The sequence below is a fragment of the Diabrotica undecimpunctata genome, chromosome 5 (genome assembly GCF_040954645.1).
Source record: "Diabrotica undecimpunctata isolate CICGRU chromosome 5, icDiaUnde3, whole genome shotgun sequence".
In the NCBI taxonomy this organism is placed as follows: Eukaryota; Metazoa; Arthropoda; class Insecta; order Coleoptera; family Chrysomelidae; genus Diabrotica; species Diabrotica undecimpunctata.
In genome coordinates, this window is record NC_092807.1 from 122886070 (window position 1) to 122909189 (window position 23120).

At 32.9% G+C, this 23120-nt stretch overlaps 1 protein-coding gene across 1 annotated transcript in view; it reads left to right on the plus strand.

Annotated features, from left to right (window-relative positions):
- LOC140442458 (piezo-type mechanosensitive ion channel component-like) overlaps nucleotides 1-23120 on the plus strand; it is a 231425-nt gene that overhangs the window by 81350 nt on the left and 126955 nt on the right. Inside the window, 6 exon segments of the mRNA XM_072533528.1 lie at nucleotides 458-704; nucleotides 2000-2270; nucleotides 9925-10062; nucleotides 13713-13757; nucleotides 21381-21495; nucleotides 21624-21739. Of these exon segments, the coding sequence (XP_072389629.1) occupies nucleotides 458-704; nucleotides 2000-2270; nucleotides 9925-10062; nucleotides 13713-13757; nucleotides 21381-21495; nucleotides 21624-21739 (932 nt within the window).

Sequence of the window (23120 nt, forward strand, 5' to 3'; positions counted from 1 at the left end):
TATTATGAGAAGGTGACAAAACATTTATTGGATGGGCTATCCTACATATAGTTCTGACTTGGCACCGTGTGATTTCTTTGTGTTCCCGATAATAAAAAACAAATTACGTGGCAAACGTTTCGAGACGCCAGATAAGATGGCCTACGTATACAAAAATCTCATTTCTGAGATTTTCCCAAAAATATGTTTTCATTTTATTATTTTAAATATTTTAGTGTACGCCTCGTATATTTATTATTACGAACCAAAATATTTAGAAATCTTTACATTGGACTCAAGGAGTTTTCACGTAAGGCTGACGATATGTACTTTCCAGTGCCCAATCCCAAATAAGAATCCAGCCGAGTGCAGATTTTACCATCTTATCCCACTATAGCCGCTAGTTATTTCTTAGATTCTACTTTAATTCATCCGTTTTGTACCATAAATATATTTTTGATTATTGTTTTTGTTTCAGGTCGCTATGTAACATTGATAATGTTATGTTTAGCAGGAATTTTAAGACCATCAGTAGAAGGAGGAGTATATTATTTGCTATTTTTAGCAATGGCGACATGGTGGGCGTGCTATAAACAATTGAAACGAGGGTTTGCTATTGTTCTGCGATGTCTTATACCTTTCGTTATTCTGCACCTGTGTGCTTTATACATAATTAATTTTAAGTTTATCCAAACTTACCTTCCAGAAGATGGTCCCTATGCGAGGTATGAAAAAAGTTTAATATGTCTTGTTAAAATATCGAAATTTTAGTATATTATACGACTAAGATCGTTGAAAAATCGAAAGGTAGTCGTTACACTCAATCCGAGTGTAACAAGTATTTGATTTGATTAGAATGATTAGAATTTCGATGGTCAGATTTGCTTTAATTTCTAAAAACAAATAATTGTTATCTATTGGATAGTTCTACTGTATTTATTATGCTAAAACTTAAACGGAAATATGATATCCCGATTTTATAATCTCCGGTATAGATAAATAACCATTAGCTAATACCATACCGTTAATAATATGAAATCCTGATTTTATAATCTCTAATGGAGATAAATAACTATTAGTTATTTACACCTAACATCTAAAAGAAACAGTAACTGAGGCAGCAAAAGAAGCACTTGGTATGGAACAACACAAGAACAAATATCTGAAGAAATTTAGTCAAGTAAGATGCATTCCCTAAACGATTGAAGTAAAACAACTCACTGTAACAAAAAGTGTGGGAGTATGGCACTCCGAATGAGCGCCAATGTAACAAGAAATCTAAACGATGAAGGTACTGGAATGGAGCAAGTAATAAAAGTTGTAATATAACAAAATAGGAATATACAAATATAACAAAATTGAAGCATTGCATATATATTGCATTCACTACTTTTCGCAGATGATCAGGTTATTTTTGCACAACAAAAAGAGGACATGGAATATATGATAAGAATAAATAAATAAATAAAAAAGAAGGGTACGAATGATTTGTCCTAAAGATAAATATGATAGATAAAGATGGAATACCTGTGTATAAAAGGAAAGGTTGTAGATCTAAATTTACGCTTAGAAGACGAGTCCGTCAAAAGTTGCCAGACTTTTAAGTATTTAGGTTCGGTAGTACATAGAGATGGTACATGTCTACGAGATTAAAAAATGAAAATAGCTCGGGGAAAGGAACCTCCAAAGTTCTTCATAGGTTGCTATGAAACAACACTCCCCCAAAGAAAACAAAAAACGAGTCTTTCACAGTATCGTGGAAAACATTAGCCTATTTACGAGGAGCGAAGTATGTTTAAAACATTTCAAAATATACCACTGCTTTGTTAACTACTTTATTTAATGGCAATAAACCACAATTTTAATTGAAAATACGGTATATTTGACGTTTCGATTTTCACCTCGAGAATTTTTGCATTTTTTCTGTCAAACATTACTTATCAATTAAAATTCTGGTTTATTTCCTTTTTATTACTTTTACCAAGCGATTACTTTTTAAAAGTTATATAATTTCTTTTAGATATTTCGACTTGGCACCTTTTGTTACAACAACAAAAACATTAGGAACACTACTTAGTAATAGTACCGAGACTTTTAATGTAACCCTGCCAATTATTAGTCATAATAGCACATCTACCATTAATAAGAATACACCATTAACCGTGGACTCCGACGATAGAAGTTTATTGTATTTTTTTGAAAGAGAAATTACTTTTTATATCTATCCCGTAATTTTATATTTATTATTTTTCTTATTAGTACTTGAGAGTAGCGAACTCTTAAAACCGGAGGTACGTATCGATTTTTAATATTTTGATTAACAACTAACAGCATTTGAATGTTGCGGTGTTATTGCATGTTTTTACAAATTTAAATACCCAATGATTTCCAGAATATGAAAAAGGTTTAAAACTGTAATAAAAGGTATGTCAACAAAAATCTGTGTATTTCCCATTTGTACTGTAACTATTGATACGATTACCTCGGTAATGCTAATTGAGGTTTTCGTTTTAGTTCCAAAATCCGACCACGAAAAAGGTTTTTATATGATCTATTCATTATATGAGGAATGTCCTCCTGGAAATTTCGCCGATTACTTTCCCTTTTATGTTAGTTTATCCAATGATTCGGTGATTGTTAAAAAAAACTTTTTCTTCCTTAGACATTCCCCATTCTTGTTGTCATAATTACTGGAGCTCTATTGGTAGCTGCGGTTGATATTGCGGTCAACGTAAGTAACTTAATAACCTCGGCATAAAAGAGTTATAACTCATATTATAACATACCGTGCACTGGAATGTGTCCCTCGCCCTATTATTTATTCTTAGCGCATAAGTGAAAGTATCGGACATATCGGTTTTTAAAACAGTCGTAGTATGTTTGGCTACAGTTTTGAACTTTGCATGATCCATCTTCAGAGACAGTCATAACTTCAATATTTTAATTAGAAAGCACGTCATGTGACTCCCGTATATACATTTACACAAGTCTAAGTCGTATACAGTGCTAGTCAAAAGTCCCTTCCACCCCTCGTATCTTTGGAACGGTTATTGTTATAATAGTGAAATTTGGAGGGAGGTAATTGGAGGATAATTTGGAGGATAATTTTAAATGGAACCTTATGGTAAGTGATATCTCGTTTAAAAATACCTATTCAGTCATAATAATTTTGTTTGAGTTTAAGCTCATTTTGATGAATAAATTAAATAAATACTAAAATTGTAGCTTCTCACTTTATTTAATAAATATTTAACAACCAGTTCTTATAGTGAGTGTTCAAAATGTGCTCCATCTACTTCCTGACAGTAATGCATCCTATTTCTAAATTCTTGCCGTACTCGTTCAAATGTGTCGGGGAAAATTTCCCTACATTCTTCAACAATTCGTTGTTTCAACATGTCAATATTGTCGGGTGCTGTAACGTAAACTTTAGATTTCAACTATCCCCACAGAAAAAATCTAATGGTGTGAGGTACGATGACCGAGCTGACCATTATATCGTACATTGTCGTCCAATCCATCTACCACGATATTCCTCATATAGGTAACATCTTACTGCACCATAATGGTGCGCAGGAGTACCATCTTTTTGAAACGTTATTTTCAAATTGCCGAATTCATCTGGATTATCCTCCAGAATTTCAAGTATTAACCTTCAATTGCATTTTGTAACATCTCCAGATACACTTCACCGGTTAAGTTAGTATTGAGAAAAACAGGCCCAACTATGTGGTTTCCCAAAATACCTGCCCAAATATTTTTTTTTTTTTTGAAATTAAGTATGTGTTTCACGAAAGATGTGAGGATTTGTGTCCCTTCAATATCTCACATTGTGTGTGTTAACATTTCCATTGAGAGAAAAAGTACTTTCGTCACCAAAACAAATTGTTTTTATGTAATCGGGCTATTGGTTAATTTTATTGAGCATATTTTCACAGAATTCTAGCCTTCGGTCGGAGTTATCATCTGAAAGTTGGTGTACAATTTTTAATTTGTATGGATGAAATTTGTTTTCAGCCAACACTCGGTGACTTTTGACTTATTCCATACATAGATACAACTTGGGCTGTAGAAGAAGTAGGGTTCACTACCATTTCTGAAATTATGTCAATTTTTTTGTCATCGTCCACCCTTCAACTCCGTAAAGTAGCGTAGAGAGTACGGAGCATTTCGTGGCACGCCATCGGAGGTTAACGCTTAGGTGGCGGTTGCTTAAGAGCTTTCTCATTTTGATGAATTTGGATCTTGCTATTTCAATTCGGATCTTAATCTCTACCTCTGGGTCCCACTTATCATTTACTGTATATCCTAGATATTTAAATCGGTTTACTCTTTCAATCTTCTTCTTCTTGTGCCACTCCTATCGGAGATTGGAAATCATCAAGGCTATCATGACCTTGTTTACATCTGACCTAAAGAGTTCATTAGTGGTACAGCCAAACCACTCTCTCAAATTACGCAGCTATGACATTCTTCTACGGCCTGGATTCCGTTTTCTATTAATCTTTCAATACGTTCGGCTAAAATATTCAGGTCGATATGTTGAATGCTATTTTTACTGATCACCGTAAATTTAGTTTTTTTTTCTATTGATCTTCAGTCCAAATTGGTTGCCAGTTGTATTTACTCTATTTAGCATCATCTGTAAATCTTCGATGTTATCGGCCCGTATAACAGTATCATCTGCATATCGAAAATTACTTATTGGTACGCCATTAATCTTGATGCCCTCGTTGTACTCTTCCAGTGTCTCTAGAAATATTTGTTCCGTGTACAGGTTGAAAAGCAGTGGCGAAAGAATACAGCCCTGTCTAACCCCTCTCGAAATGGTTATGTTTTCACTCACCATATGTCCATTCTTCATGTGGGCTGTTTGATTCCAATATAGATTTTTTATAATATGGATGTCCTTAGTGTCAAGTCCTGTAAGATGTAATAGTTCTATGAGTTTGTCATGTTTGATAGTATCGAATGCTTTCTCATAGTCGATAAACAGGCGTAAACATCTTTCTGTTGATCCAGACATTTTTGAATCAAGACTTGTATTGCAAAGAGCGGCTCTCGAGTTCCAAAACCGCATCTAAAACCGAACTGTGTTTTACTTATGCTGTGTTCTAATTTTGCTCGTATTCTGGAATGGATAATACTTTAAGGATGTGATTAAGATTAAACTTATAAGGCGATATCCACTACACGTCTTAGAATTCGATTTCTTGGGAAGGGGCACAAATGTAGATTTCAACCAGTCCGATGAAATTTGACCAGTATCGTATATCTTATTAAACAGTTCCAATACTACATTCAGGTTGTTCTCGTTAAAAACTTTTAAAAATTCGACTGGTATTTCATCGCATCCTGTTGCTTTCCCATCTTTCGTTTGATCTATAGCTTTTATCACCTCACTTTTCAATATTTTTGATCCATTCAGATCAAGAGTGTTCGTAGAAATATGACGATAATTTGTAAACAAATCTTTTATGTAATTTGCCCAAGTCTGTAACTGTTCTTCTTTATCTACAATAAGTTTGTTGTTCTCGTCTATTAACCTACCAAACTGTTTTTTCTTGTAAGTATAAGTAAACTCCTTGATTTTTTTATGCTTTCTGCAGCATTTATCGTTAAGTTCTCGTACTGTATAATGAATTTTTTTACCTCTATGATGTTTGAAATTTTGCCTATGTTACTTTACACCAGGTAGTGGTCTGAGTCTGATTGATATCTGCAGTCGATAATAGCATGAACCATCATATTCATTTTGACTCCATTCTGGGATTTTCATGTTCCTTTTTTGAATGTGTTCTCGCTGAAAGCATGTGCTGAAAATGATCAAATTTTGAGTTAAGATCACAATAAATAATTTTTATGTCATTCTTTGGGCTTACATGGCATGCCATTTCTAATTCTTCATTTACAGTCTGTTTTTTCACCTCATCTACCTTTTATTCTGTAGAGGCATACAACGCTATAATTGAAAAACATTGTTTTTAGTCTAAGGATAAACATTCTATATCTATATAGAATAGGTAAGTATAGAATATTACATGGTCCCTTTTTTCTAAAGTGTGAGTCCCGGTTCATCAAATTTCAGGGTTGTTACATGTGTTTTATACTTTTCTTATTCACTGTGGAGATTTTTGAGAGCTTCTGTTTGATCAATTTTTTTCTTTTCTTGAACACCCGTAGCAGTTGATTTTTCCAGGCTAGGGTTGTTAACCCTACGCCCAACTCCCAACCTGGAGAATCTTCTGTTAGAGTTATCATAACTTAGCCAAGAGGATTTAGGGCGCAGAGTGCTCACCTTCGTCCATTCCATCACGGGTAGCATTAGTGTCATCGACCATCGACGGATGTCGACGTGAGCGTTACTCACCATTTAATGACATCAACCACTTGGCATAGCTCTGTTACAAGACGTATCCAATCACTATTTATCCTCCTACTTTCTCACCCGGGCCTTAAAAGGCACTGACCTAGATAATCATATTTTCTTTGAGTGTGCAAAATATCAGCAATACTGTCAAAATTTATTATTAAATTTGATAAAATACCCCTTTTATTATGGCCTGTTACTGAATTAAAATAGAGTCTGCCTCTGACTGAAATTAGTTGTGGTATCATTTATTTTAACCTAATTCTTATGTTATTGTTATGTTACCTACATAACAATGCCTAACTAATGATGCGATATATAGTAGAAATAGTCTTATAATAGTAAAGTGAAAATATGTATTTAGAACGTTATTGCAGATTTTTGTTGACAAGCCTTTTAAAATAAAAACAGTGATTGTGCATGTAAGGAATTTATTTGTCGGGGTTAACGTTACAAAATATCTTCACAACAAAATCAAACTCTGGATCTGGAAAAACAAAACCATTACAAAGATTGTGCCTCTACGATAAAAAATCATTCCACTTAATATCCTGTAATCGTCTTTTAAAACATCAGTGTTTTTCAGTTGTACTAGGAATAAACTACAACAATTTTTTTATTTGTGGTTTCGACTACAAGATCGAAAGCAATTTTAAAATGTAATATTCAAATAACTACATATCTTGTTTTATTAAGTTTGAAACAATTACTATTTCAATGTCATAATTTGATTTTAATTAAAAAAAAAACTAATATGTAAAAAAAATAATAACTCTATTAAAAAATGAACGTGGTTCATTTCAGACAAACTAGATTCACAGACCAACTAGTTTCAATCCTAACAGAAATATTTAATAGATACCTTAACGAAGACGTGACAATGACCTCAGGTATGCCGGTCTTAACACAAGAACAATGCAAAGGACTCTTTGCTCACATTTGGGAACTTATTTGGGGTGAGTAAGGATACGACTGGTAGAAAAGTAATATAGAGAAAAATGACAAATAGGTCAAAGATTGCTAATAGATAGAGAACGATTTAACAAAAGAAAGCAAGAAATACTGAATTTTAGGGACTGCGAAAATTAGGTAGCCAATAAGTCTTGACCTGAGACTTATAAAGGATTTAAATTAAACTATTCAACTTTAGGTCGACATCTAACCAATCAGGGGCGTAGAATTATATTAAGAGTGTAAATAAAAAAAGTTTGATCAAAAAACGGGCAGAAAAGGTCATAAAACGTTTAAGTAATGAAAATAAACTAAACTGCAAATGTAACACAAAAATATCTACTATCTGAAAGAAACGAAAATAGACTAAAGTACAGCTACATCTAAAATTCAACGTAAACTGTGATAAATAAAAAATAGTAATTATAAAATTCTCAGAAAAAAAATAACAATAATAAAAAAATTTAATAAAAAATAATAAAATCAATTGTTAAAGCTCCTTAAGTCCAAAATGACATATGCCGATTGGATGCCAAGCCGAAGAAACCATCCAACATCTTTCCGGGGGCGTTTGTCGGAACTGATTATAAAGAACGCCATGACTCAGTAGGAAAGATTATCCACCAAGAATTAGCTGACAACTGGGACTTCTCCACACCGACCATCTTCCTTATTATCAATACGTCCCTGACAGAATGCTTGAAAATGACAACTACAAGCTATACTGGGAGCGCACTGTGCTCACAGACCAACCAGTGGCGCATAATAGACCGGATCTCATACTAGTCAATAAACTTACTAGGAAAACAACACTTATTGATGTGAGGATACCTAACGCGTACAACATAAGATGTACTCCTCGCGACGTCCAGATGTGTACGAAAATTTTTTGGAAGATACTCTAGCATACCAAGTCACCTAGAGCTCAATAACACGATAAGAGTCCCACCAGACCTCAATCCTTTTGATACCATAGGATCTGGGATGAGTGAATTTTCCCCTTAGAGCGAGTGTGAGCCGTATGGCTAAATCTGGAATAAATAAATATATCGTCAAAGACCCTCAGGTTCAAAACTACAAATGCCGATATGGATGTCAAGTCCAAGAAACATCCAACATCTTACCGGGGGCTGCCAAGCAGAAATAAAAATATAGATAGTAGAAAATCTCAATCTTTGTCTTAATTGCACCAGACCTATTTTTGAGAATGGTCATGTAAAACGCTCTCGAGTGGACTAAGTTAAAAAGGGAATGTGCAAATATTTATGGGAAAATTGGAATGTTCTAACACAGACAAAATTTATTCAGATAAGGCTGAAAATACAATATTCGAAGACGAAGTCGGGGCCATAAAAACTGTCTACGTAATATTTTTGGTACAAACTGACCAAATATTTTAAATTTAACAAAATTGAATTGTTACAACATAAAAAGGCAATTAGGAAGAATGCAAGAAAATTAATAAATAATTAAACACTATTGGAATAGTAATGTTAGTCTTACATTAGTACAAGATTCCACCGCAAGATCACTACGTTCATAACGTAGTTAATCAAGCTCAAATTTTTCCATGCTTTTAAAATTAGGAGATTCGTTAATATTAGATTGCCAGTCAAAAAGTGGCCGCAAATATTTTTAATTCAATTAATAGTAATTAATTTTTTTACAAACATTTAATTTTGTTAATTTATTTTTTAAATAAATTATGCTGCTTATGCTACCTATACGCATGTTTTTTTTTATCAAATAAAAGCTAATTTTTTTCTTAGTGTGATGACATAAGGTTGGCTGAGAAAAAATGGTTGCAAATTAGGGTTGCAAGGTGATAAAAACGCGAGGTATCAAATAAAAACTAAAATAGAGTTACCGCGCAACGTCACTGGTTTGACAAATGATAATATTTAGATTATTAACACTATCTATCGACGCTTGCTTTAAAAACTCACACAACTGACACTTCAAATGAGTGGCGTTGCGCATTAGCTTTCTTTTACTTTATCTTTGATACCTCTCGTTTTTAACAGTTGGCAATCCTAATTTGCGACAATTTTTTTTTCAAGCAGCCTTATATAATCCTATTAAAACAAATATTGCATATAGGTTATGAGCAGCTTATTTTATTAAAAAAAAAATAAATGAACGACATAATTTTTTTTTATTAATTACTATTTAATCGAATTTAAAATATTTGCGGCCACTTTTTCAACGTATTCTCTTAATTTTAAATGTATGTAAAACTGTGAGTTTGATTAACTATGTTATGAACGCACTAATCTTGCAGTGGGATCTTTGACTATGAGGAAGTAAAATCATTCTAAATTGAAATCTAGTATATTGGTAGTTTTTAGAAGGCGGGAAAAAGTTTTTGAAATAAAAAATATGTCTAAAAAATGTTATGAAATCGATAGAACACATATGCTTAGGTGTCAAGAAAATGAAAATGCTGATGTAAAGTCTTAACTAAGACAATCCTAGCAAACCTTTAATTATAATTTTTTCCCTTTTTTTAATTTTTTACATATTTATTCTAAAGATCTCAAACTATTTTCGAGTACATATTCATTAGTAGGTATACTGTTATAAAATATACCTTTAACTAACTTTATTACTAACCCTTTTTTTAGCAAATAAGGAAGAGTGGAGTGCCTTTTCCTAGTGCGGATAGTAGATTATCTAGAAAAGTTTCTTCAAGATTGTCTAAACAAAAACTTTTAACACCCACTGCGGCTCAGAAATGGCAAAAAGCTTCTCGTAAAGTTCGAGTAAGCAACCGACCTTCATATTCCCATAAAGTATCATAAAGTACAAAATTTAATTGATCAACTTTTGTCAAAATCTACTATGTCACTATTTTGCGCACAAAGCACATTTTTTATATGCCTGATAACAATAATTGACTTGCAGCAGCATTGAAAATGTTTTGTTTTATTAATATTTAACATTTTTTACTAATCACAAACTTATCTAATTCTTACAATGAGCACATGAGGCTTTAAACTACTAATTGCTGCCAAAATACACATTTGAAATTTCGGTAATTCAAGATTGTTTGGTTAAACGCGTCAGAGATTTTGATAGCATTCATTCCTGTTCCAATCAGAACTAGTCGACCATAATCTGCTGTCGCCCACCAAGTGTCTTGTGACTGTTCTTATGTCTATGTCTAATTTTATAACCTATGGGAAAATTATTTAAGGTAGAGCGGACATTAAAATAAAATTTTAATATTTTGGATTTACTTTTTTTAGATCTGACAATATCTTAAAAAATCGATTTAAAATTTGTACACTAAATTTAGACGGAAACCGAAATTATATTCAGTATAATATCCATTTTGACTGACACTACATTATTGCCGCACAAAAATAAATGCAAAAATTACAGAGGTATAAGCGTTATTAGCTCATTGGAGACGGTGTACGGTCGATTGATAAAAGAACAAATCGAAAACCAATATGAAGAAATAGAAGATCATAGTGAATTCCGTGCTGGCAAATAATAAATAATTAAACACTATTGGAATAGTAATGTTAGTCTAGGAAGACGGAGCGCCACAAATTGTTATATTTTCTTTGTGTTTAGAGATAACTTGGTAGTAAAAGTCATACCTAATAATAAACGCATTAAATGAACCATAAAAAATGGAATATACTATGATAGTACAAGATTCAACCGCAAGATCACTACATTCATAACGTAATTAATCAAGCTCAAATTTTTCTGTGTAGACAATGTCTTTGTACTTCAACAAATTATAGAGAAAAGAACAGCCAGAAATTTACTGACTCGTTTAGTGTTCATTGTCTTAGAGACGACCTATGACACAGTACCCTTAAAAAGATTCATATCGACGATGATAGGTCTCCAGCTCTATTCAAAATTTATATTCAGGAAACATTAAATAACTGAGGGAGAAAATGCACAGGGATGGGAATAGAACTTGAAAACAATTACATAACAAATAGAATCCCAGAGCCCGCCCTGCGGGCTCTGGGATTCTATTAATTAATTAATTAATTAATTAATTAATTATAATGAGAACGAATTCTCTCGAATCAGCTGGCGGGAATCGCCAGCTGATCGGGAAGTCCGGAGATTCTCGAAGGTCATCTCTTTGTCGGAGTTCGGCGACTGAGACGGTTCTCGATTTCTCTAACGTACATGGCCGCAATCAGGGTTATCTGACTCACAACAATATTAATAGAAACACATTTGTAATAGAAACTTATGTGTATTAGAAACATTCCTATGTAGAACCCATCTGTTAATGTAAACAAACAATTAAATTGGAGAAGATAAAATACAAATTGATTTGGTTACCTACTTATTTAAGATATTTGTAATATTTAAGATGCGAGATGATTTAAAAAGTGATATACCTACACTTTTAAGAGAATTGAATACAGAAGAATTCAGTAGTTTTAAACCGAATTATATTTACCGAACATACGGTGATTCCTCTTAAAATATACTTTTGTATTTTTAATAGAAGGAGGAACATGAGAGATATTTTAGGTGAAATAATCTGAAGAATGAAAATCGTTAAAAAATAAAGTCTTTTCGGTAGATCTGTAAATGAACTGTCGGATCGTCGAACTATCAAACTATCACTCCTCATACACCACTACTAATCAGTGGTGGTGGCATCAAAGCTAATAAAATAGAGTGAATGTCGTTGTTTTTGGATAAATTTCAGCAAGAAATGTATCCAAGCGTTGCTACGCCACTGGCATTAAATAGCTAATAATTCTTAAAATCTACCTAGATAAATTCTCCGACTAATTCCCTGTTAGAAAGCGAGAAGCGGTTCCCCTCAAACCCCTCAGTGGTAGTTAGGCATGGCAATCGATGAGTATCGTTGAAATATTCAGTGTGTCACGTTGTATACCAGCCAAGCTGGACGCTTTACTTACAAATTTAGTTTAAGACCCAATGGGTTGATTCTTTGTTAGTTTGAGTTCTGTATAACTCCGCTTAGTAATAATTGTAGCATATTACTTGGTTAGCACGGCAGAAATATCCTTGGTTCAAAATAATAAGTAGTATTAGTATAATTTAAATTGTATCAGTGTTCGTGTAGTGTTGATCGGACTAGTGTGGATTGAACAGTGACGGGCGGTTTACATAAAAGAACTTTACATGACAAACCCTTGGCTAGATATCAACTTAGTGTAGTAAAAAATCAATCATTAAATTAAGTATTGTTAACGCTTGTGGTTTTATTTCCCATGTAAAGTGGGTGGTCCTTCAACGTTGGAAATCATTACGATTTAAGATGCTCTAAATGGTAAGAAGATTTACTTCCTAATTGGTTTCATTTTTGTTGGTCGTCTGCGAGTGGATGAGGAACCATTTAAACCATAGTATCTGCTATTATCTTCTACCAGTTTTTAAGAAAAGTCCTCCACAACTGTCGACGACGGAATATTTCCGCATTTCCCGATCCTCGTTCAGTTCGGCTTATTTCAATAGACAGTTCTAGGAAACATATGTCCTCATTCGGAGTAGATACGAGTAAGTAGGCGTCCTATACCTTGACACCGATATTCCTTGGTTGGTAGAAATTATAAACAACTCGGTGTCTTTGAACTGCGTACCGACAGCTGAAATTTGAAATACCTTTAATATTTGAGAAATCGATTTCTTCACTGCTATCTGTTTGTTTTTATATATATTTTTTAAATGTTTTCCTTTTAGTGTTATCTCTTTCTGCATAATTGTTTGGTTGATTATTTCTTTTCCTTAATGAGTCATAATGTTCGAGTTGTTTCTCTTCCAATTATTTCATTAGCTGTTTTTGCCAGCTAAGTTTCTTTAAGTTTATTCCACCGTTTTCTCATCTTTCTATATTATTTCTTTGATTTCTTTCCTTGTTAGTCTATTAATAAATTATTAGACTTCTACCTACTGAAGTCCGTTTCTTTTACAAAATTCTATTAGTCGGTCCACAAAGTAGTTCGTAGGTATTTATTTAAAATATTAAAAGTTTAACAGTAATAATAAAAATTTTACGGTCCGTTTATTACAGGTTATTAATTCCATTATTAATAAACATTTTTATTTATGACACAATGAATAACCCCATTAATTTATTTTTACCTAAATGATAAAAGATGACGTATGTTAACTAATCCACAAATTCTGGATAAAGAAGAATCTTGTTTACTAATTATTGTATGTGGCTGATCTATTAAATATAAACATATTAGATTTTGACAATGGTGATTCTTATGCATTGGCGGCATTATATTTATTTATTTATTTATTATAATTTTCATATTGGGCACTCACATTTTTCTGGATTACAGAATTGGGAGCTTGATGCTAACAATACTAACATTTACTCTTTCGTTCAATTTCATTTGTTTTGCTAATTTTTTAATGCTTTGCTTTCTGTTTATTTATTTTTTAGATGGCTTTAAAGAAAGAACTTGCTGAAGCCACAGAATCGACGCCAGTATGTATTTGGTTCTTTTTCATTTTATTTCATACTTTTTTTTCTTTTTTATGTCGGTAATGGTGATTCATCCCTTAAAGCACTCGATGGGCATTGTTACACTTAAGTTATTCAGTTTTAATTTTTATTATTATTAAATTCAAAATAACAATATCTATCGACTTATACCATAAGCTACTAATATTAGTAGATATATGCTTTCTGTCAAGAAAATTGTCAAATTTTATTTGAATGACATTTACTCTTTTAAAGAAATCAACTAACTTGTGAATAAAAAAAAATGCTGCTTTAAACTTGATATGGATAGAATCCATATTTGTTAATTTATTTAATTTTGTTTTTATCTTGACAATATTCTAAAATTTGAACTTGGTACTTCCTTTTTTGTATTATAGAACATGCAATTTTTTGAATACTAAGCGTCGTTTTCCTCTATAACTTTTGTATTACCTACATGTTTAAAATTGTGTTTCTCAACATTATTTTTAGTATTTTTTTTTACTGATTACTCTTTTAATCATGTTTATTTAATTTCTATGCCTCCAAGTCGTACTATGGGATATAATTAATATAGACATTCTTTCAGTTTTAAAGGTCTTTGATTTTGTTAGTATAGACATATTTCTTTTTTCTGTAATCTATATTATGTAATATGTTGCACAGCAATTATAATCATCAATTCCCGAATTGCAATAACATTCTTCTTGAATTACCGAGACAAGTGTCTAAGTAATTATAGTGCCCATCTTTTTTAACATTTTAATTGGTGGTTTGTAATCTAATATGACTAATACTTTTCTTAGATGCAGTCGAAAATTTATACTTATATATTTTCACCAACCACAAGAGAAAATCAGATTTAGGGGTGGCTTTGTAACAAATGACCACCTACAAGTGATAAAGTTGTCCTTTATAGAGAAAGTTATCGAATACAACGAGCAATGATATTAATATTTGTAGACTTTGAGAAAGCGACGTAATACGTGACATGTGACATAAAACGTGACCTTTGGCATTTGATATAAAATGTGATCTTGATATAAAACGTGACATAATACACGCCTCTAAAAAATGTGGTTAAAGGTCAAAGTGGCTTACTATCTACTGTTGTGTATATTAATAATTTTGAAATAAATTAAATAAAGACGCAAACAAAAGAAAAACGGGCATTGATACAATATAAAACCGTAAACTAATTTTCGAGCGGATAAACAGACTCACTATACGTGTAATCAAATCTTAACTGTCTTTTTCCTTTCCTGATACAATATAATTAACAATTGGTTATTAGTGAAATAGTTCACCTAGTATAAAGCGGAAACTTCCTCGTAAGAAATTTTTTAAAGGTCTTATTATAACATGTATTATAATATACAATTTGGCCAATAGCACGGTGAAGCTCATTCATCGTACTCTAGAAGCCATGACCTTTCCATCAACTTCCGTAAAATAGTGATACGTCGTCGATGTTGTCACGAAAAGAGATTTGATAGATAAAACTAAGCATAACAGGTAAATGAAAAATCGTTGAAAGTACGAAAACGACAAATATACACTTTTTAAAGGAAAACCAACCTGTTGGTTTAAATGCTGTTAGCCAAACCCTCGGAGTTTGCCAGCTCTATGGAACATTGCTTAAGTAAACTTCTTTTGTACCATGTATCTCTAGACAGAGATTAGGGATTGTGGTGTGATTGTCTTGAAATTTTTCGATTGAGCATGAGCATGTGTATGTGTCATATTAAATCAAATCCAAAGTGCAGTTAATGACATAAATGCACGCCTATGTCATGTTCTCGTTTGCTTGGGAGTTTATTTGGTTACAACTTATTCACATCTATCCTATATATCCATGGAATAGAAAATTTCCTATTAAACATTTGGACGCCTTTTGACAGAATGAAAACTTTCGAAAGCTCTCCCTCCGCACAGACTCAGATAGGAATGAATTGACCAACTATCTACATAAAAGTGTTTTCCAATGAACAAATGTTTAGAGTCTATTGAAGGAATACGTTTTTGAAAAGGCTGCATTAGATCCAAAGATCCAAAATGCTTTTATTTACATACGAGTTTTTAGTCATCAGAATTTTATTCGTCACATTGTGTAAATGACTTGATTTGCACTTCGCGTGTGCCGCTGGTAAATAATCAAACTCCGTGTGAAAAACTGACTTTATTTTGAATTACACAATACATGAATATATGAACGCTAATAAGTATTATGTCCGCTCGCTCTGAATGCTGTATCACCGCTCTCGACCCGTATTTGAGCGCTGTCATCTTGGGGTGCTTTTAGGGACTCGCCTTATCTTCACATATGGCCTTATATCTGCATACGCATAGACTGCTGTGTTGCCGGATCGGAAAAATTCATGAAATAAACTTAAAATAGATAGTGGCGTGAACACATTGTCTTTTATTCATTATTTGCAAATTAAGCGCTATTTGAATAAAGTTAAATACATTTTTTATGCTTTGTCCTCGATTTAAACAATTTAATTAGTACAAGAGTAGTAAATGTATTCACACATATGCACACTATTTGACAATTTTCATATCTTTAGTATTAACGTATATTTCCTAGTCAATTCAGTTTAAAATATGACGTTTTACATGAATTTACGTTATACTTTAGATAATTTTGCAGCAAATTTTTAAATTTGAGTTACATTACCGGTTTATTTTATAAAAAAAATGATAGAAATATGTAAATATTAATTATATCTGCCAAAGACTCCAGATGTAATTAAAGTGAAGACAAAAAGTTTAGTATTATGTATGTACAGTACTCTTAAGTCTCATTTCGCACCTATTCCTAAAATTTTAGAATTAATACTTTTGGGGTAACTGAACTAAAGCATCTTTTCATAGTTATCATGTTTTCGTGACGTAATCAATCGAAAAATGATCAAGTATGGATGCAAGTAATGCATCATTTGTGAAAGCTCTTGTGCCAAACAGTATTATCATCATTATTATCTGTCTTAATTCCTATGAGGGGCCGGCCTCCCTAAACATTTCTCCATAAGTTTGTATATTGGCTCATACCAATAGCAATCCCCTTTACCGACATGCCCTTTCTAAGTGTCTCCCTCAGGTCTTCTTGGTCTCCCTCTCCTTCTCCTTCCAGGAACCTGCAAATCAGTAATTTTTCCTATTGGTTGAATAGCGTCTCAAGGTTGAACACGCCCTGTAACATAACTTGGCCTAGAAGGGATATTGGGCGATTAAAAGAGAAATGAAGAATCCCAGCTGCAACTATGTTCACTTGGCAAACCGGCGCTTAGGTGTGTTGAAGGACATAACGGTGAGCTTTGGGACGTGGATCTATTGATCTAGCACGGGGTATATTCAGATAAATTGGTAATTGAAACGTACCAATGGAAATGTAAATGGAAATTAGGTACCAAAAGAAAGGTGGAAAATAAAGGGCGCCACCTTGTCCTTATTCGAGGGACAAGAAAAACTCAACACTTGACATATGCGAAGATTCGTTTAAGAAAGATTCCAAAAGAATGACAAATATGCTAAACCTCGCTATAAAAGTGCATACATAGTTAAAAATAACGAGAAACAAACACTTATATGGCTGCTTACATTCGTGTCAGAATTATCTTTTTATTTCCCAAAAGAAAGGAAGAATATGAGAGAGTAATAAATAAATAATTGCTACCAATTAACAACTTTTATTTCTGATATGGTGGAAAGTTTAGCCAAGTAAAAGTTTATATAGAAATATCAACATATTAACAAAATTGATATAATCCAAACATGCAAATCATGTTTTAAACAAATGTTTCTAGAATTATATGGAATACCTTTATAACTGGCTAAAGTAGAAGTGTGAATTTCGTTTAAGATTAAATGATGCTCAAATTAAATAGTGAAAATAAACAAAAATGTTAAGACATTACCTCAGTTGTTAGCATATCATGATATTTAGGTATGACAACTTATTATCTAGTAAAATATACCTACAAATATAGCCGAACAAAAAGTATAGTAATTACCACTTGATTACTAGAGTTCTGAACATACACAATTTTGGATTGTACATAAAAAACAATGGTTATTCTGAAATACAAAAAGATTGGAGGACATACCCTACACAAAAAAACGAAGTACTGCACTGCACCAAATACATATGGAACAGAAATTAAAAATAAAACCAGGTATATTTCCTTCGTTTACCATTAGAAAATATTCAGCAATATCCACTGATCTTTGTCCCTCTGCTTCCAGACTAAAAATTACTTCCAATCTCAAATTCCTCGCACAATGATATCCGCATTCTGAATTTATTTTTTAATACGTAGTATAGAGAATAACCAATCATTTGTCTATCCTTATTCGAAACAGCGTAATTATTTTTTAAAAATTCTATAGTCGAAACTGAGACAAAATGAATTGAAAACTGAGATGGTTATTCAAACACTGGATGCTACAATTCCTAATATAAACAAACTTTTAAAGTTTTAGATAGGGTATGGACCATTTTCGGTTTTTATGATTTACAGGGTGGAAAGAAAATGCGACAGCCCGAACCATCCTAACCTATGCTATCTCCTTTTCAAATCAATTAATGTCACTTTTAGACTTTCCCTAATATACTCATTCTTAATTTTATCGTTTCTTGTGACTCCACTTATCCATCTAAGCATTCCCATTTCAGCCATATGCATTCGTTATTCCTCTTTGTTTTTACTACTCTACATTCAGTTCCGTACATCATAGCTGATGCTATGGCAGTTTTATAGAATTTTACTTTCAGTTTCATTGGATTTTTTGTGTCACACAACACATGCTTTCTTCCATTTCATCCATCCCACTCTCGAATTATTTCCTCATTACTCTGCAATACCGATCCTAGATACTATAACTAGTACCTAGTAAAAGTAAAACTATTACTTTTTACAATCATTTCACCATGTATGGAAAAAATAATGAACTACACCTACTAATTTGGTGGTATTCAAATTTATAGACAATCCTCCAACAGGTGAATTTATTTTTTCACCAATAAATTTTTCACCGTCTGATATAATTTATTTGTGTATTTATTTGCATCATTCTATCAAAAATAGACTAGCGTTAGAATAAGAGGACAGCGTTATTTTTCTTAAATAACTTAATAATAACTTTAATTAATAAAAATAATAGTAGATGACACAACACCGATTAAACTAAGGGAACAAGAAATGCGCATAAACCATCTTACTAAGAACGAAAAAATGCGCATCTGGATGGGTAAACCTCTGCACGGGCGACATCCGAATGAAGTCAGTCAAGACTATGTCGACAATATAGCGTCGAACTATTGGCTGACATCAGGAAAGATGTTCCCTGAAACAGAAGGTTCATTACTCGCCATTCAGGATCAGGTTATACCAACCAAAAATTACCTGAAATATAAGACCCTCAGGTCCAAAACGACAAATGCCGATATGGATGTCAAGCCCAAGAAACCATCCAACATCTTACCGGGGGCTGCCAGGCATTTGCTGCAACTGACTATAAGGAACGGCATGACTCAGTAGGAAAGATCCTCTATCAAGAGATAGCTTTTAAACTGGGACTTCTACAAACAAACCATCTCCCATATTATCAATACGTTCCTGAGAGTATGCTTGAGAATGACAACTACAAGCTATACTGGGATCGCACTGTGCTCACAGACCAAACTGTAGCACATAACAGACCAGATCTCGTGCTAGTTAATAAACTTACAAGACAAACAACACCAATCGATGTGGCGATACCTAACAACAATAATCTGCGTGTTAAGTACAACGAAAAGATCGCCAAGTACAGAGATCTGGAAATACAAATAAGGAGACAATGGAGAATGGAAAGTACCCAGACGATACCTATTATTCTTTCTACCACTGGAGTCATCCCGAAGAACCTTCTAGAAAACATAAGAAAGCTGGGTCTAAATGAACATCTATATAAGATCATGCAGAAAGCTGTGCTACTTTCGACGTCCAGATGCGTTCGAAAATTTTTGGGTGATACACCGATGTACCAAGTCACCTAGGACTCGATAACATGGAAAGACTCCCACCAGAGCTCAATCCTTTTGATACCGTAGGTATCTGGGATGAGTGAATTTTCCCCTTAGAGGGAGTGTGAGCCGTATGGCTAAATCTGGATAATAATAGTCTCCCGTTTTATACCGCTCGCGGCTTTGGGAGTATAGCAGGGTAGTCTGCTATATCTAGGGCCTACGGTATACAAGGAAGGTAACATGGCCAGTGCTACGCTTCAACCGCCTATTATTACCCCTGGTTTTACCCAAGGTACTCATTTTATTCAGGTTGAGTCGACCTGGGGCCTATAAACATTTTTAAAAATGTCTAGTTGTTCTTGCCGGCGGTAGGATTCGAACTCCGGACCACCGGTATGCGAGGCAAGCATCCTATCACTTGCGCTACGCAGGCCCTACTTTAATTAATAACTTTTCTTAATAACATATCTTAATATGTTTTGCATAGCGGAAGGGTATCAAATTATTAGGTTTAATCCATCCTTTTTTTCTTCACTATCGCTATTAAACATTAAACAACAAGGTTAATATTTGTTAATGGAACGATAATATCATTTAGGAACAGATTGAGTGACACAAAAGCTTGTACAAATTATGCATTACTTGCCAGATGATTCTATTTAAAAGAATAATTGTACAAAATGACGCCCGCCTGCTATTTTTAATGATTATTTCTCTAAAACACTGTAACAGTATAAACAAATGACTTAGTTCAGTGTATATCATCCCAACGAAGAATAAATACAAACTGACCTCAAGATCAGGTTCTACGTAATTAAATGTTATACTCCAGAAAAGAAATAATGAAATGAGTCATACGCGTGATGATAGTTAAGTTATCATATAATTTAGCTGTCCCTATGAGTTTTACCAAGAAGCGTGTCAGCGGTGAAGAAGCGGAGAATTTATTTTTTATTTCGCGTATGGCATATAAAGAACGCATAATCATTAAAAACAATGTTCTTATAAAAAACGTTAAATCGAGTATTACAAACGAACATCTAATATTGCAATATATTCTAAAACATTTTCGTTCGCATTCAGGAATTCCATCTTCTTAGTTTTTCTTGCTGTTCTGTCAATATATTACCCTCCTTATCTCTTTGCTGCTTTTGTTTGAATTATTTTTTACTTTTATTCAGTTTATGGTAAAATTTTCTCGTCTCTATTGGCCTACTTAGACCTTGTAGTTCTTTGTTCATATTTTCTTTCTTCTTTTTGCGGTGGATTTTCTTTTCCGTTACCCTAGCCTGTGTTATCGCCTGTGAGTGAATTCGAGATATTATACAACGAAGTTCTGGATAGATGTGGATTTCCTTTTGATTCAATCAAACACGTTGCGCATAATAGTAAGAGTTGTCTGGCATTATATCCAATCATATTTCGTGAAATAATGTTCTACGTAGCAATGGTGTAGCTTTTAAAGATTCTAAGGACCTAATTAAAAAAAAAACATGTTTCCCTTCAAATTATACTAACAAGATACTTTTCAGCAACAAGTGTTAATGTAACTCAAGTTTAAGAAATATAAACGTTTCCAAGCATACTTCTTTATACTATTTGCCTTATTTTAGTTATTACGAGGCCCAACTAGGCGGTCGAAACGCAGTACTGGAAGGGTTTTCCAGGACTCTACTGGAAGTGTAACCGTGACTGGTGAAAACGAGGATATACCTATGGATGTTTTTGGTAAATTTTTGTTTGTAACTAATGTCGTTTTTAATGTCATTTTAAATTAATCGTAGAAATAATTTGTGTTACATGTTACGTTTCTGACTATTAATTTGTTCCGAACATAGGTACGGTTTCTTTTTCAGAAGAAGAAGAGGAAGAATACGATTTTACTCTGTTTCACAACATTATTTTTGCGCTGGATGCCATTATGCAATATGTAGTTCGATCATCGTACATAGCAACAAATATAATCATGATGGTAAGTTTAATTTTTATATATTTGCAATCAATCCCAGAACCACTAAATTCTAATTTTTAATCGATCAAAAGACCAATATCATATTATGTATGTTTATACATTTTAACTTTTGTCAATATTCCATATTATTACGTTGCTAGAGTTAAAATTTTAAACATAATTCGCTTAATCTAGCATCAAAGTATGGAATACTCAAAAAATAATATCTCCTTATCGTCTGTTCCTGAACCACTTTATATAATAAAGATTAGTCGAAACAAAATAGATGCAGAAAAAATCAAATCATAATGTAAATGAAATTGCAGAACAATTTCAAAACAAGTATTCATAGACCAGTAGGTTTTAGGTTAGGTTAGTTTCATATAAGTGGGTACATCACCCTTCTACTCGACCTAAGAGATCTATTGTGGTTTATAGTTTAACAAAGTCTATTATGGCCTTTGGTGACACTGTTCTTTTTTTTATTCATGTGGGACGACAGTGTTTTGTAAGGTGACCTAAACCCTATTCATTTTACAAATTCCTAATCGTCAATAGAACCACGTGTAAGCCAAACAGGGTCGTACTGATATACGACCTATGTATCATATGATTTTTAAAAATATTTACTTTTGAAACTGATAGTGTAAGAATTTCTTGAAATTTAATCATTATATCACAATTAAACTAAACTCTAAAAAATAACACGACCAGTAAATAACTTAACAATAACTAATAACATAAATATAACACAATATATTAACTTAAAAATCAACACGATACAATTTGAATTGAAAATGCTCGCAAGTTGGGATCTGTAACATGAGAATCTGGCTGGCTTAAGGTAATAAATTATATTTAATAGCCTCTTGACGAATGAGACGGCGAATATCAACACGTGCTCATATTTACTGATGGGAATTTGCTAAATGAATGTACTTTACGATAATTCGCAGATCATTCCTGTTATTCTCATTTGTTCGTACCAGTGGTTACGTTTCATCCATAAGTACCTTGTTTTGTTCCTTAGTCTTTTGTGAATCGTTCCGTATATATACTGAAACCTATCAATTTTGTAAGCAATTTCTCCATCTTTCTCGACACTTGTGTAACAAACTACTTAATTTAAATAACTCATTTCGTAACTCATTCTTAACTTCGCCTTGTTTGTCGAAATTCTTAGACACTAAATATTGTTTGTAGCTCACTTTAAGAATTTGAGATTGTCAGCAGGATTATTATCGGTAGAGTATTTTTTTTATTTCTATACATTGATTGGTTTATATAGCTGTACGTATTGGATCTGTTTACATTGAATTTAAAATATTACTCTTGCGTTTCTTCTGTACACTTCTATTTCCACTTCTCGTTTCTATACCTATAGAAGATATTGCAATGCAAA